The 15,554-nt window shown below is 42.3% G+C and overlaps 1 protein-coding gene and 1 long non-coding RNA gene across 3 annotated transcripts in view; both read left to right on the forward strand.

Annotated features, from left to right (window-relative positions):
• The window catches only part of MAN2A1 (mannosidase alpha class 2A member 1), a 198,672-nt gene that overhangs the window by 53,195 nt on the left and 129,923 nt on the right, over positions 1–15,554 (forward strand). For both annotated transcript variants that reach the window (XM_032762597.2, XM_032762598.2), the window contains exon 4: positions 10,969–11,140. In XM_032762597.2, the coding sequence (XP_032618488.1) occupies positions 10,969–11,140 (172 nt within the window). The remainder of the gene's footprint in view (positions 1–10,968; positions 11,141–15,554) is intronic.
• LOC142047050 (uncharacterized) lies at positions 4,699–6,344 on the forward strand. Its single transcript, XR_012656198.1, has 2 exons — positions 4,699–4,778; positions 5,750–6,344. It is a non-coding gene; the product is annotated as an uncharacterized LOC142047050 (long non-coding RNA).

Here is a 15,554-nt window from a genome sequence, read left to right on the forward strand (position 1 = left end):
CACTGGTTGACTGCTTCATCACAAACTGAGTAATCACTGCCTCAAGATGTAGTTCCTCCATGGTTTGTAAGGTTAGAATTGGCCTGTTCTGCAGAGGTACAGCAGATATTATTAAATAACAGAGTCTCTGTCAGAAATATTCACTTTCAAAAGTGGAGAAAGTTTAGACACTGGTGTGAATTCCAGAAAGCTGTTCTCACTTCCTTTTGTTCTAGATTAGCTGCTGCGACTAAAGAAAATGGGCCTTTTAGTTCTCTCAAGGTTCCTTTGGCTGCAATTGAGGGTTCTTACTGTTTGTTTATCCTACAACTGTAAGGTTCATGAAAGGTCTGAAAAATCTTCTCTCAGGTGAAAGTCTCCATCCCAGTTTGGGATCTTAATTTGGTTCTTAAAAATCTCATGGAATCTCCTTTTGACTTAATGGTGATCTGCTCCTTACTGTATTTGTTTGAGAGGAGCTTCTGAGTGCCTATTACACTGATGCCCCATATTCTTCATAGAAATATTGTCATGATTATAGCCTATGATGTATTTTATACAGGATAGATCATGTGAGGTATCATTGAAAAGGTTATGATTTACTGAATATGATTATCCTATTTGTATACATGTATTTTCATATCTGAACTTAGGAATATTGTCTATGCATCTACTACAAATGTGTTTACATCTGGGGAATGCCCACTAGACAGAGTGAAATCAGTCTAGATGGCTTGCTGGGAAGGGTCATTGGGGAGAACAATAGGTCTTAAAAGATGCTAATCACTCACTGGGTAGCCTTCCTGAGAAGCCTTTCTGGAGACACTGCAAATAGCCACTGAGTTACGGCTGTCTGACCCTACAGGGACGTGTGACCAAGTCACCTGGTACTGGAATCCATGATAATAGTGTTTTTCCACGGATGGGAGGTGGGAATCAAACTGGGAGACAAAGGATTCCTGCCATATGCAAAAACTATTTAAGGCAAGGGAGTGACATCGTGGTTCATTCTTCTGACTTCCCCTGCCCCCCAAGAAAGAAGACTGCTGGAAACAACTGAGAAACAAAAGGACTGAACCCAGGCTAGAGGGTGGTCTAGCCTGTGAATGGAATATCTGGAGTTTTAAGCTGCAAGCAAGTGCAGCTCGCCTTCAAGACTCTCTGCAAACTGCCTAGAACAACGTTTAGGATGAGAATTGCTGCTCATATCCATTTTATTAGTACGTTAAGCATAGGTTGCATTTTTGTTTTATTTGCTAGATAATCTGCTTTGGTCTGTTTGCTATCCCTTATTATAGATTCATAGACTCTAGGACTGGAAGGGACCTTGAGAGGTCATCGAGTCCGGTCCCCTGCCCTCATGACAGGACCAAATACTGTCTAGATCATCCCTGATAGACATTTATCTAACCTACTCTTAAATATCTCCAGAGATGAGATTCCACAGCTCCCTAGGCAATTCCAGTGTTTAACCACCCTGACAGTTAGGAACTTTTTCCTAATATCCAACCTAATCTCCCTTGCTGCAGTTTAAGCCCATGCTTCTCGTCTATCATTAAGAGGCTAAGGTGAACAAGTTTTCTCCTCCTCCTGATGGCACCCTTTTTATACCTGAAAACTGCCATCATGTCCCCTCGTCTTCTCTTTTCAATCTAAAAACCCAATTCTTCAGCTTCCTCATCAGTCATGTTCTCAAGACCTTTAATCATTCTTGTTGGTCTTCTCTGGACCCTCTCCAATTTCTCCACATCTTTCTGAAATGCAGTGCCCAGAAGTGGGCACAATACTCCAGTTGAGGCCCCCAGCGCAGATGAGCGGAAGAATGATTTCTCGTGTTTCTCACACACACCTGTTAATGCATCCCAGAATCACGTTTGCTTTTTTTGCAACAGCATCACACTGTTGACTCATATTTAGCTTGTGATCCACTGTAACCCCTAAATCCCTTTCTGCTGTACTCCTTAACTACAAAAGATTTTAAGTGACTGTTGGGTCAGGCGGGCTCAGTGATAACACATTTCCAGGCAGCACCCTGAAGGGTGGGGAACCAGTCAAGCCTCCTTTAACAATATTCTACAAGGACAAGTTTTCCTTAAGGTTACACTCCAGATTTCTTCCTAAAATATCTCCTGAGTTTCACCTGGATCAGATCCTTTACCAACAAGTTTTCTTTGCAAAATCATGTAATTCTAGTCCTGAGATGTCCTTCCATACTCCAGATGTTGGAAGGGTGTTGGCCTTCTATCCAGATAGGGCTAAATCATTTTGAATATCTACTAAACTGTTCTTTTGGCGACAGACGTAAAGGTTGTGCATGTATTATTGATTGTTACAGAGCTGCTAGTGTTCCATCCTCTTCTGGTATATCAGCTCACTCCATTGTCTATATCTATGGCTCTAATTAAAAATGTCCCAGTGTCTGAGATCTGCAGAGCTGCTACAGGTCCTCAGTACGTATTGTCTCCAGGCGCTATGCCTTAGTTGATTCCTCTAGATCTGAAGTGAGGGAGTTGGCAATGCAGTTCTTTTGCTATATTTTGGACTTTGTTTTCCTTATGTTACCCACAGAGCCTGGTGATGGGTGGACATAGTAGGGTCCAAGATTAGTTACAGGATACTAGAAAGTGTAAGACATGTTTCCAGAATTTCAGAAAAGGGACAATTACGAGGGTTTGTAACTAAGTCTAGGAGTGCTTGTCAGTATTCCCAGTACTATCAAAATTCAAGGGGAATAGTTTTAGTTCTATTTTTAGGGGCTTTTGGATGGTAAGTTTTGTGAGCTACAGAGAGGGTTTAAGGGCTAGTTAAGGCCAGATGGTTTACACAATGCTTTCAGGGTTGCTGCTGGTCCTCTGTAATACCTGACATACAGCCTCTTTTGCTGAATACACACTGTTTGTTTTTTTTAGTTGATCTCACATTAATGTATTACATTTTGCATGAATGTATTAAAATAGAATTCAACATAACAAAACCTCTTGATTACTCTATTGTATAGCATCTATAAAAGCTAATTTACTGTTATATTGTGCCAGTTTTACTGTGTATAGGTAAAAGTGTATCAAGCTATCTTTCAATCCATTCTTAATTGTGTGATGTGGTAATCATAGGACTAGAAGAGATCTTAGTAATATTTGTAAATATTCCAGAAGAACTTCATGGTATAAACAGTTCTTAATTCATAGTTCATATAAACACATTGTTTATGTGAACCATAGTGCTGGTTCACATAAATATCTTTGAAATATTTGTCTTTGATTGTTGAAATGTGAAAGGAAAATTAATTAATTAATTCTGAACCCACTTCCTACTGCATGAAAACTTCCACAACAAAACATTCTCTGGAATGGATGTTGTTCTCAGCAAATTACAGCTCTGATAAAAGTAGCAAGTTAGAGAAAATAAGACATTTTTCTGTTTGTTACTTTTCCTTTTTCAGTCTCTTTGCAAATATTGCATATAATAATTCACTATCTACTTTTGTTAACCTGTTGCAATCTCAAACAATTTGTATGTTTTATATTTAGTTTTTAAGCAGTCTTATTTTAATTACGTTTTTCTTGTAAGATGTACTTTCCCTCCACTAAGAGACCCTGTCAGACAGCTTAGGCCCCCTACTACTAAATCTATTCAAATTTAGAATTGTGGTGTGGTTCCTCTAGATTTTAAATATGATTAAAAAAAGCTTAGCTATAATCATAGTTGAGGCTTTAAAGAGATGCTGCTGCGTAAGGAAACCATAAAAGTGCTATTACGCTCTGAAAACTGGCACTGAGGGTGGTTTTCTTTTTCCCTCTGTGACCTAAAAAAATCTATTTTACTCAATTTATGAGTAAAAAGATGTCTCTCCCTCTCCTCCCCAACCCCCAACTGCCAACTCTGCAAACTTAGGCCTGGTCTACGCTACACGTTTATACCGATTTTAGGAGAGTTAAACTGATTTAATGCTGCTCCCTTCCACACAACGAGGCCCTTTATATCGATATAAAGGGCTCTTTAAACCGGTTTCTGTACTCCTTCCCGATGAGAGGAGTAGCGCTGAAATCAGTATTACCATATCGGATTAGGGTTAGTGTGACTGCAAATCGATGGTATTGGTCTCCGGGCGGTATCCCACAGTGCACTACTGTGACCACTCTGGACAGCAATCTGAACTCGGATGCACTGGCTAGGTAGACAGGAAAAGCCCTGCGAACTTTTGAATTTCATTTCCTGTTTGCCCAGCGTGGAGAGCTCACCAGCACAGGTGACCACGCAGAGCTCATCAGCACAGGTAGCAATGTAGTCTCCTGAGAATCGAAAAAGAGGTCCAGCATGGACCGCACGGGAGGTACTGGATCTGATCACTATATGGGGAGAGGATTTTGTGCTAACAGAACTCCGTTCCAAAAGACGAAAAGAAAAAACAAAATTTCCAAGGCCATGATGGAGAAAGGCCACACCAGGGACTCAGTGCAGTGCAGAATGAAAGTTAAGGAGCTCAGACAAGCCTACCAGAAAGACAAAGAAGCAAACGAAAGGTCCGGGGCAGAGCCGAAAACATGCCGCTTCTACACTGAGCTGCATGCTGTTCTAGTGGGATCCGCCCCACTACCCCACCCCTGTCCGTGGATTCTGAGGTGGGGGTGGTAATTTCAGCCATGGCTGAGGATTCTGCAGATGGGGAAGATGAGGAGGAGGAGGAGGAGGAGGACGAGCTTGCAGAGAGCGCACACACTCCGTTCTCACCCAGACGGAATTACCCTCCCAGCCCTCCCAAGCCAGTAGCCCAGACAATGAAGCCATGGAAGCAACCTCTGGTGAGTGTACCTTTGTAAATATAAACCATGGTTTAAAAGCAAGCGTTTTTTAATGATTGATTTTCCCTGAGGACTTGGGATGCATTCGCGGCCAGTACAGTTATTGGAAAAGTTTGTTAACATGTCTGGGGATGGAGCAGAAATCCTCCAGGGACATCTCCATGAAGCTCTCCTGGAGGTACTCCAAAAGCCTTTGCAGAAGGTTTCTGGGCAAGGCAGCCTTATTCCATCCACCATGGTAGGACACTTCACCACGCCATGCATCTAGCAAGTAATCTGGTATCATTGCATGACAAAGCCTAGCTGCGTATGGTCCCGGTGATTGCTGGCATTCAAGCAACATCCATTCTTTATCTCACTGTGTTATCCTCAGGAGAGTGATATCGTTCATGGTAACCTGGTTGAAATTCAGGAATTTAATTAAGGGGACAGAGATGGCCATTCCTACTGGGCTGTTTGCCTGTTGCTTAAAAGAAATCCTTACTTGCAGGTAACCAAGTGGGGGGGAGAGGAGGGCGGTAATGGTGCTGAGCTTTTTCGCATTTGGCTAGCAGGGATCTTCCCTGCTACCAGCCACACGGTGGGGGGAGGGGTAAAGCGATCATCCCAAGGAATTGGATGTGGGGGTGGTGTCTGCTGCTGCATGTTAACAGGAAAGAAGCAGCACTGAACGGGATTTGCTTGGCATTTGGGAAAGGTGGGCACTGTGTATATGAAGACTGCAGAAACCGAAAGACAATGGCTTACCATGGCCACATGCAAGCTGAATTCTGCTGCCCGGACCTGTCTGTGAGATCTCTAACACCAGAGCCACAGACACTCAATATTAAGATGCAAAATGCGACCTTGTAGTGAAATCACATGTGCTATGTAAGGTGAATAATGTTGTTCACCGTAAAAGAGTATAACCATTGTTCTGTAAAATGTATCTTTTTAAATACTTCTCTCCCTTTTTCCCCTCCCTCATGCAGCTGCAAATTTTTCAAGAAGGCTATCTCAGATAAGACAGAGGAAAAAAGACGTGAGATGAAATGTTCTCGGAAATCATGGAAGTAGCCCGCAATGAAAGAGCTCATCTGAATGAGTTGAAGGACGTGGTATCAAATCGCAGGAAAGATGCCAGTGAACGTGAGGACAGGAGGGATGCTCGAGATGAGAGGTGGTGCCAGGAAGATCAGAGGTGTAGGCAGGAAGATCAGCGGTGGCAGGATGCAACGCTGGGGCTGCTGAGTGATCAAACTGACATCTTCCGACGTCTGGTGGAGCTTCAAGAACAGCAGCAGGGTCACAGAGTGGCACTGCAGCCTCTGTGTAACCACCCTCACCACTCACCATGTTCCACATCTTCCTCACCCAGACATGTAAGAAAGCATGGGGGAAGGCTTCGTGCACCTGCCCACTCCATCTCTGTGGACAGCTGAACCAAAAGGCTGTCATTATTTTGAAATTTTTTCAGTGGCCTTTTCCTTCCCTCCTATCCTCCTACCAAACCACACCTGGGATATCTTGTCAGTTATCTCTCTCTCTTTATAAAGACTTTTAAATAAAGAATACATGATTTTTAAACGATAGTGACTTTATTTCCTTAAGTAAAGCTTATCGAGGGGGAGGGTGGTTGCTTCAGGGAATGAGTCAATTCAAAGGGCGTTCATGAAGCGGAAACAAACACAACAAGTCACATACCGTAACCTGACCCGGATGAAACTCATTTCAAAGCTCTCTGATGCGCCAACCGCTCTCTGGTGTGCTCTTCTAATGCCCTGGTGTCCCGGCTGCACAGTAATCAGGATGCCCTGATTTGCCTAGATCTCCACCCCAGCCAATAAAGGTCTCCCCCCTACTCTCACAGCCATTGTGAGCAACACAGCAAGCGCCAAAACAATGGGGACATGGGTTTGGCTGAGGTCTGATCGATTAGTCAGTAATGTTGCCACGATCGCCTTAAATGGCCAAGCCACATTACCACCATCTGCATAAGCTGAGCGCTGTAGTTGAACAGCTCCTGACTACTGTCCAGGCGGCTGTGTAAGCTTCATGAGCGCATGACATCAAGGGGTTAGGCTGGGTTCACGCAGGATAAGATACAGGCATTTCAACATCCCCAACTGTTTTCTGGTTTGAGAAGAATAATTCTCTTGCATGCAGCCGTTTTAAAAACAGAGTAGTGTTCCTGAAGACACGCAGCGTCAATAGAACCTTCCTGGCCATCCCACGTGGAGTTTGTGAAACATCCCTTGTTGACTTCCACCAGTGCTTGCCAGCAGCCATGGAAAAGTACCCCTTGCGGTTTACGTACTGGGTGCCCTGGTGCTCCAGTGCCAAGATAGGGATATGGGTTCCATCTATTGCTTCCCCACAGTTAGGGAATCCCATTGCAGCAAAGCCATCCACTATGACCTGCACATTTCTCAGAGTCACAACCTTTCGTAGCAGCAGCTTAATGCTTGCTTTGGCTAATTGCATCACAGCAGCCCCCAGAGTAGATTTTCCCACTCCAAATTGATTCGCGACTGACTGGTAGCTGTCTGGCGTTGCAAGCTTCCAGAGAGCTATTGCCTCTCACTTCTCAACTGTGAGGGCTGGTCTCATCTTGGTATTCTGGCGTTTCAGGGCAGGGGAAAGCAAGTCACAAAGTTCCATGCAACTGCCCTTACGCATGTGAAAGTTTTGCAGCTGCTGCGAATCGTCCCAAACCTGTAAACTATGCAGTCCCACCAGTCTGTGCTTGTTTCCTGGGCCCAAAATCAGCATTCGATGGCTAGAACCTGCCCCCTTACCAGCAGGATCTCCAAAACGCAGGGGCTGTGTCCATGTCCTCATCGCTGTAGCCGCCGCCTCCTCGCCTGGCTTTGCAGGTCCTGGTTCAGCATAGACTGCACGAGAATGCATGAGGTGTTTACAATATCCACGATTGCGGTCTTGATCTGAGCAGCATCCATGCTTGCTGTGCTATGGCGTTTGCACAGTTCAACCAGGAAAAAAGGCGTGAAACGGTTGTCTGCTGCTTTCATGGAGGAAGGGGTGAGGCTGTACCCAGAACCACCTGCGACAATGTTTTTTGCCCCATCAGGCACTGGGATCTCAACCCAGAATTCCAAGGGGATAGCTACCCACAGTGCAACGCTCCGGAAATCGATGCTGCCTCGGTACATGGACGCACACTGCTGAATTAATGTGCTTAGTGTGGCTGCGTGCACTCGACTTTATACAATCAGTTTTACAAAACTGGTTTATGTAAAATCGGAATAATCCCGTAGTGTAGACATACCCTCAATCTGAAACCTGAAAGTCAAGCTTTAGTCTTTGTGGCTGTCATACATCACCAATAATAAAAGTTTTGCATTTGAAACTTAGCCAACAATTTGGATATGTGAGCTGGAAAAGGATTAGCTTGTTTTTGCAAAGTGTATTGGCTTTGCAATACTGACAGAAGTAAAACTTTATTTTAAAAAATATTTGAGTCGTTAAGATAAGTACATAGGATCTGAATACCTGGACAGAGAAGATTTGTTTAGCAAAAAGGAAGCTCTTTTTGGATAGTTGGTTTTCTGTTTGATATCACACTCTAAAATACTCTTTTTTTTTTTTTGTATTTATCTACTGGCTTTGGAGCATTATTTAACGCTAGTATTGCCAGAGCAGTATGGGACTAGTGTGTTGAGTTGTGGGGTTTTTGATGAAAAATCCCCTTTAGTGTGTAAACATTAGAGACAAGTTTCTCATCTGTTGCTTACTCTTGAGGGGTGCTCTGCAGCTGCTGTTTTCACTCCAGAGTCACCTGTTGCCTTCCTTTGTCATCACTATACAGCAATGTGCATTGCTGCTACAGACATCAGGAAAAAGAAGAGACTACTTGTGTTCCAGGGTGATAGAGATCATCGCTCTTCCTTGTTCACCCCTGGGAAAGAGGGTGAAGAAACCATGCTCCCAGCAGGGCCTATGAAAGGGAACAATATGAAATATTTCCCTGTGCACTTTCATAGGGTCTTTGGGGTGTGGGTTAAGAATCTCATGGCAAGATGCTCTCCCGTCTAGGATTACCAACATTGTATTTCAAAAATACAGGACTGTTTTCTTAGTAATCCTGTGGGGGAGGAGTACCTAGTACACGAGGGCCAGGGGTGGGATGCCCAGAACCACAGGTGATGGGGAGAACTAACCATGTGCCAGCTGAGGAACCCTTCTGTGCCGGTCAGACTATCTTGACTGCTGGGGTCCAGCTCTGGAATTGAACAAGGGAGCACTGAAGGGGCAGGACTGGGAGGGGAGCGGAGGATGCATCTGTGAGTAATGGCCCCCTGCGGGACAGGCTCCCTGCTGACTCCAGCCCTTGAATGTCTCCCTGTCTGCTGTCACTGTGCATTCTCTGTCTGGCAGGGCAAGTGGATGGGGCTGTGTGCCCTGGAGCTGTGCTGAAGGGCCAGGGTCAGGAACGGGCTCTCTGGCAGAGGGATCAGTACTTGCTGGATGTAACTTTCCATTTCCTGCTCACAGAGTCTCTGCCAATGCCCCCAGCAGGGGAGCATAATTACTGGTTGGTGGCAGCTGCAGCAGTGGAGGAGTGAGGTGGGCAGGGACCATGGTTCTGACAGCTGAGGCCATCTGCACAGAACTCTGTCTGCTTTTCCGGCTGGACAGAGCCACCTCCTGACTCCAGCCTCTCAGTGCTGCTCCATCAGCTCTTCATGTCCCCCAATAACCTTATTGCTTCCACCCCCAGGGGGCTGCAACCCATAGTTTGGGAACCTCTGTACTGTAGGTACATCGGTTCAGTAAATCATGGGACTGATTCTACATTACTAAATTGTCTAATTTTGCGAACTTTGTATCATTGGAATGTAAGGTAATAATAAAAATATCATTATGCAAAGCCAGTTTTTATTATGTTGAAATACTGGATAAAAGGCGTCCTATAGTTGTTTAGTACGGGACAGGCAATTTTCTATTTAAATAATGCACGTGCTGACTGTTCAGAACCCTACTTGAGGCCTAAGCAGTTGGTTAAGCTCCTCCTGCAGAGCACCCTTTTTCTTCACTCTCCACTTCGTGTTTTATGCTGGTAGAATTGATATGCATCCACAAAGCACATCTTCCATTCCCAGTTACCTTTAGCAATAAATCTTTTCCCTCAGTATCTGTGTTTAGCTTCTCTTAAAAGCCATAGAACATAAGTCACTGGTGCTTGGCTGCGTTCCTCTTCACCCTTTTTCTAGGGGAAAACACATGGCTCTTTACCTTCCTCCCCAGCCATGGATGTAGGGTGAAGCTGGGGCATCTTTAATCCAGCTCTTCCTCCCGCCCTCCCCCCCCCAGCCCAGTGTTTTAGAGAAGAGGAGGATTTGAGTGTACTTCTCCTCCCTTCTTAAGCGTAGGGGGCGGGAAGGAGGGAGTGTGGCCTGCTGGGTTTTTTTCAGATCCCCTCTCTGCAAATGGATGGGCGAGCTATTGGAAACGTCTTCCCTGTTCTTTAACCTTGATGGGGGAGTGGTTGAGAGGAATCACACTGCCTAAGGCCCAGGAAACTTATTTCCTTTCCCAGAATCAATGCCTCCAGTGTGTTTTGATGTGTTTCCTTGGTGATGATGTCCCACCAAAAAGAGGCAGTAGCTGAAGGTTTCTAGGCAGTGCAGGCTACAGGGATTCGATAGTTTAAATTCTTTCTTTGTGGTGCTTACATTTTTTAAGTGGTCATTTCTGCTTCAAATATTAAGCTTCAGGCCTTCTCTGTTTAAACCTTTTCTTTCTGTGTTTCCTTCCTATTTTTTTCTGTGTTCCTCCACCACTATAACCAAACTCCTTACCCTAGCAATTACTTCATCATGGATTATGCTAAAACTACAAAACTTTTTTGTAACTGAGCCGTTTGACAATTTATCTTTATGTAAATATGGTACTACTGGCTGGAATGTTATGTTTTTAAGTTGAGCATGTTTTTTTAAAGAAAAACCAAGATATAAAAATTGTAAAACCAAAGCCAAAAAATAGACACACTATAAAACTGCTTAGGAGGATTCCTATTGCTTATGAAAGTCTAGCACTGCAAAATTGCCCATAGTATGAAACGTTTGAACATTTAAATGAGTGCTACACAATAATATTTAAAACTAACCCTTTTTCTGATGGGATGAAATCTTTAGATGGGACCATTTAAACTTACATTTTATGCCTTGTATTCTTATTTTTAACTTAGGTTGGTTGAAGACTTTTGATGACTACTTCAGAGATCAGACCCAACATATCCTAAACAACATGGTGGTAAAACTGCAAGAAGACAACAACAGGAAGTTCATGTGGTCTGAAATCTCTTACTTTTCAAAGTGGTGGGATGGAATAGATAGCCAAAAAAAGGATGCTGTTAAAAGGTTTGAACCTCTGTATTTGTTGATGTATACCATATTTGTAGAGTTTTGTAACTCTTAATGATGTGCTTAAATATATGTAAGCTTGGAGCATCATTGATAGAAGTATACATTTCTTAAAGATATCTTATTTTTAATATTATGCTGGATGATTATACTTTCATTTTTTTCATAATTTTTAATAAGGTTGTTTTCAGGGAAATGGAGGCAGGCTGCACATAAGACAAATGTGTTTGACAAAGAACAAAATAAAAATATCTGTGTACATATATTAGGATCAAGTAGCAGCTGCTCCATAGTTCATGTTGCAATTAAGTCTTCATTTTAAGCTTAACTTATACTTCCCATCCCCAACACATAAAAAAGTTACATTGTCCTTGACATTGATAAGTTGGGCCTGAAGCTAAGATAGAATCTTTCTGTAAAATATGTGCATATGATAAGGTTCCTTGATTGGGACATCTAGGAATTGAGGTGCTCATCAGATTTTTTTTTTTTTTTTTTTTTAAATCCTTGATGTTTTTGACAACACTCTGTAGCAATAAAAAAAAAATTGTCCTCCTTAGATGAACTCTAGTGCAAGGACTACTTTTTTTTATTTGAGAACAATCAAATCAATGCATCTGATGAAGTGGGTATTCACCCACGAAAGCTTATGCTCCAAAATGTCTGTTAGTCTATAAGGTGCCACAGGATAATCTCTGTGATCTTAAGCTACCCTTAACAAAAAAATAAAGTCGGGGTGGGGGTGGGGGAGGGAAGCAAGCCTCTCCGTTTAATTTGTGGGGATAGTCCTGAAAATGTAAGCTGATCACTTGAGGGACTTCTAAGTGAATAAGAACTTTCCACCAAAATTAAAGTTCTCAAATAAGTTGGTTTGCTCCATCTATCTTGAGAATGTAGAGTAGAAGATGAATACAGATTAAGAGATTTCCCCATTATTTCGAACGAAAGTGATCAGAAAGCATGAGTCAAGTTCTCCTCCAAAATTGATTGGTTTAAAAATCATGAGACTGAAAGAAGAGGGGAAGTATTTGTCTTCTGGTTTTTAACCTGTAAAGGTGCATTTTTCACATTTTCAAACTTCTTTACAAAGATGTGGGCTAGAAACTTAAATAAATCTGATATTCTCATGTAATCATAAAACTCCAAGAGTTGGGACTCTGATAAAAAGAACAAATTTCAAGACTCTCATTAAAATCACAAGAGTTGATAACGTTATTTATGTATTTCATGGTGGGATGTGAACCTTCATGCTTGGGAAGAACATCTTATAAACAACTGCACAACTACTTTGGTATCCTCCTTCAAAACCTCTCTTTTACAACTTTTCCGTAAAACCTCTAGAAGGTTAACTGTTAGGCCATTTGTTTGCTGAGACCATTGCCAATCATCTTAGTTAATACTCTTTCTTCTTCAAGTAGATGCAGCTGTGTATTCCACACAAGAGCTGGAGAATTTTGCCTAGCAGTAAACGTAGGGACAGTATTCATGCCTTGTGGATGGTAGCCCACCCTCTGGCTATATGAGGTGGTGCCACCCGAACTCCCTCTTGGTTCCTTCTTGTTGCCCATAACTGGAGTTGGCACTCAGTGGTTATCACTTCACATTCACTTATCTGTTTTCTGAGAATTACCTTTCCATGTACTGTATATAGTTTTTATGTAGTTAGTAGTATTCTAGATAGTGTTAGGATACTTATTGCCCTGTGCGATGCCCTCACTAGGGTTCAAGTACTACCTGTAGAGTGAGTGAGTGTGTGTGTGTGTGTAGCGATTCCTAATAGTGATCCCTACATGAGGCGCTTGCTGTGTTCAGGCAAGGGGCGTACTAAGGACTGGTACTCTTATATTTAAGTTGATCACCAAAAGAACCCAGGTGGTCAGTGAATTATACTTGAAGCAGCCCCTTCTTGAGCAGACCATGAGGCCTGTTTTGGTACAAAGCCCTGTGTCTGATTGGCGGTCTCTTTCAGACTTGGTGACTGAGGCTGCTCTGTGTTCCAGTGCTGCCATCTCCCCCAAGAGAAGGAGGGTTCTTTCACCCTTCATAGTGGTGCCAAGAAAGAAGTCCCATAAAACTGACTGGGACCAGCGCTCGTAAAAACTCTTCTTCCTCCTCTAAAAAGAGTACAGACCACTACCATACCACTTCCAGCATGTGGGATGGAGCGGGTCTGTCAAACCACTCCCTGATGTCACGCCGAAACCTCCAGGACATGGTACCGTTGACTCTGATTCTGGCCGTGGGGCATTTGTGGAGTGCAATACTGATTACACAACACGGGCACCAAGAGTCTCCATGCTGGTGGCATATCAGGCAGCAGCAGATTTACTTTGCCAATCTGTTCTGGACTTTGCCATGGTTGTGGCCTCCACTTCCTTGATACTCAATATGCAGAAGCTCAGAAACTATCCAGTTTTGCCACCTCTATTCCTAGTGACTACAGGCCAAATTTTTAAAATGTATTTTAAGTATCAAATGATACAGATAGGGATTTAGTGGAATTTTCAAAAACACTTGGGTGAAATAATTGAAAGCAACCTATCTGCATATTTAGTTTCCTAAATACCTTTTAAAATCTGGCTTTAGTACCTTACTATGTGAGTCGCTTCTGAATCAATGAGATTTTTTACAGAATAGAGTACTACTGCAGGTAAATACAGGTGGCAAAATTTGGCCCTACAATTTAAAGTCCATTCACCAAGTGATCTAAAATCCCCTCTGATAAAGCCATTTGAAATAATGTAGCACACTAAAAAAATTAACATTTATGTTTACAAGGAGAGAAAAAAGGCCTGTGTCCAAGATTTCATAGTCTCCTTTTAGATTTTTTTCATCTACAGAAGTCTGAAGTAAGGGAGTTAGTCCTAGAATATGTGCATAATTACATTTCTTTCCCTTTGCTTTGCATGGTAAAACAGGCTAATGGGAATTTTTAAAGTACCGCTGAACTTGCTGACTTATTAGAGAAGACCTCCTGGTAACCATCTTCTTGCCTGACTAATAGCTGTTCGGCAATGGGTTGCAGAGGTATTATCCTTTGAATCAAGCTACTTTCTGGCTGTGTTTAGAAAGATCCTTGTTGTTGATATTTAATAATTACAGAGATCACATTTTTCTAGGATTTGTTTTGATATTTTCTCTCAATCTGTGTCTCTCAAATATTTATTACAGTAGTTGTCACTGAGATTATTTTTGGGGGAAGAACGGTTTTACAGGTACTAGTTTTATAAACCAGTCACGCTGGTCAGTTACATTTGTTTTTGCAATGTTTTAGTCGTGTTGGTCCTGGGATGTTAGACAGACAAGGTTGGTGAAATATCTTTTATTGGACCAACTTCTTTAGGTGAAAGAAACAAGCTTTCAAGCTTCTTTAGAGGTCTGTTTATATTATCAGTCTCACTAAATCCTGACAAGAAAAAAATATATAAACAGGATGACAAGCGAAAACAAAATTAGTATGAAATCTATTACTGTATCTCAGCAAAGAGAAACAAATTAACCTTGTCTTGTTTTGATGAAAAACAAACAAACCCACAGTCTGATGTACAATTAATTCTTTACTCTTTGAAAGGAAATGTACTATATTACTAGTGGAACTCAGTACCCATGTTATGTATGAATTGTTCAGCACTGATCTTCATGGCTTAAAAGTAGCGTGAATTAGCTATGAAAGTTAAAAATAGTCAGAGTGCTTTGAGACATCTACTTTTTCTTAGGTCTTGCTATTTATATATATGTGTGTGTAGTGTTTACAAGCACTAGAAAAATATTTTTAAAGTGCAGAGTCGCTTTTATTGTGCTTGATATATAGTAAAACCAGTCTATACTAAGATTTTTTGTTAGACTGCTAACAATTATCTAGGGTCTCTGTGTTGGTCTCTGTTGTGCAACAGTTTATCTCAAAGACAGCCTTCTCTGATAGCTATGACATTTTGGGGTGCAATTCAGACCAATGAGTGGCTATGTCACTTCTGCCTTGCAACGTTGGGTGCTTCACAATGCCTTGCTGCTGTAGCTCTCACCTGTGCCACTCCACAAACAGCATGCCTGTCACACCCTGGGTGTCTGTGAATGGCCACTGTTCTTGTTCAGGAACTATGATCCCAGCAGTCTGTCAGCAAACACCAGCCACACTCTGGCTTCAACTAGCCTTGGTTGCAATTACTTGCAAGGTGACTCCAACACACTTCCAGACCTGAATTTTCCCCTGAAAATGTGTTCTATACTTCTCAGCTTTCTCCTGGACTGTTCAGATGTTTTAGGTCCGTTGTTTCTATAAGGGAGCAATACACAACAACTTGCCTCCTTAAATAGAGCTACCCAAAACAGTTCACAACACTGGATGAATTTTGATTTAAAGAACAAAGAACGTTTATTTAACTACAAAGAGAGATTTTTAAGTGAGTACAAG

This window comes from Chelonoidis abingdonii, chromosome 6 (assembly GCF_003597395.2).
Source record: "Chelonoidis abingdonii isolate Lonesome George chromosome 6, CheloAbing_2.0, whole genome shotgun sequence".
Taxonomy (NCBI): Eukaryota; Metazoa; Chordata; order Testudines; family Testudinidae; genus Chelonoidis; species Chelonoidis abingdonii.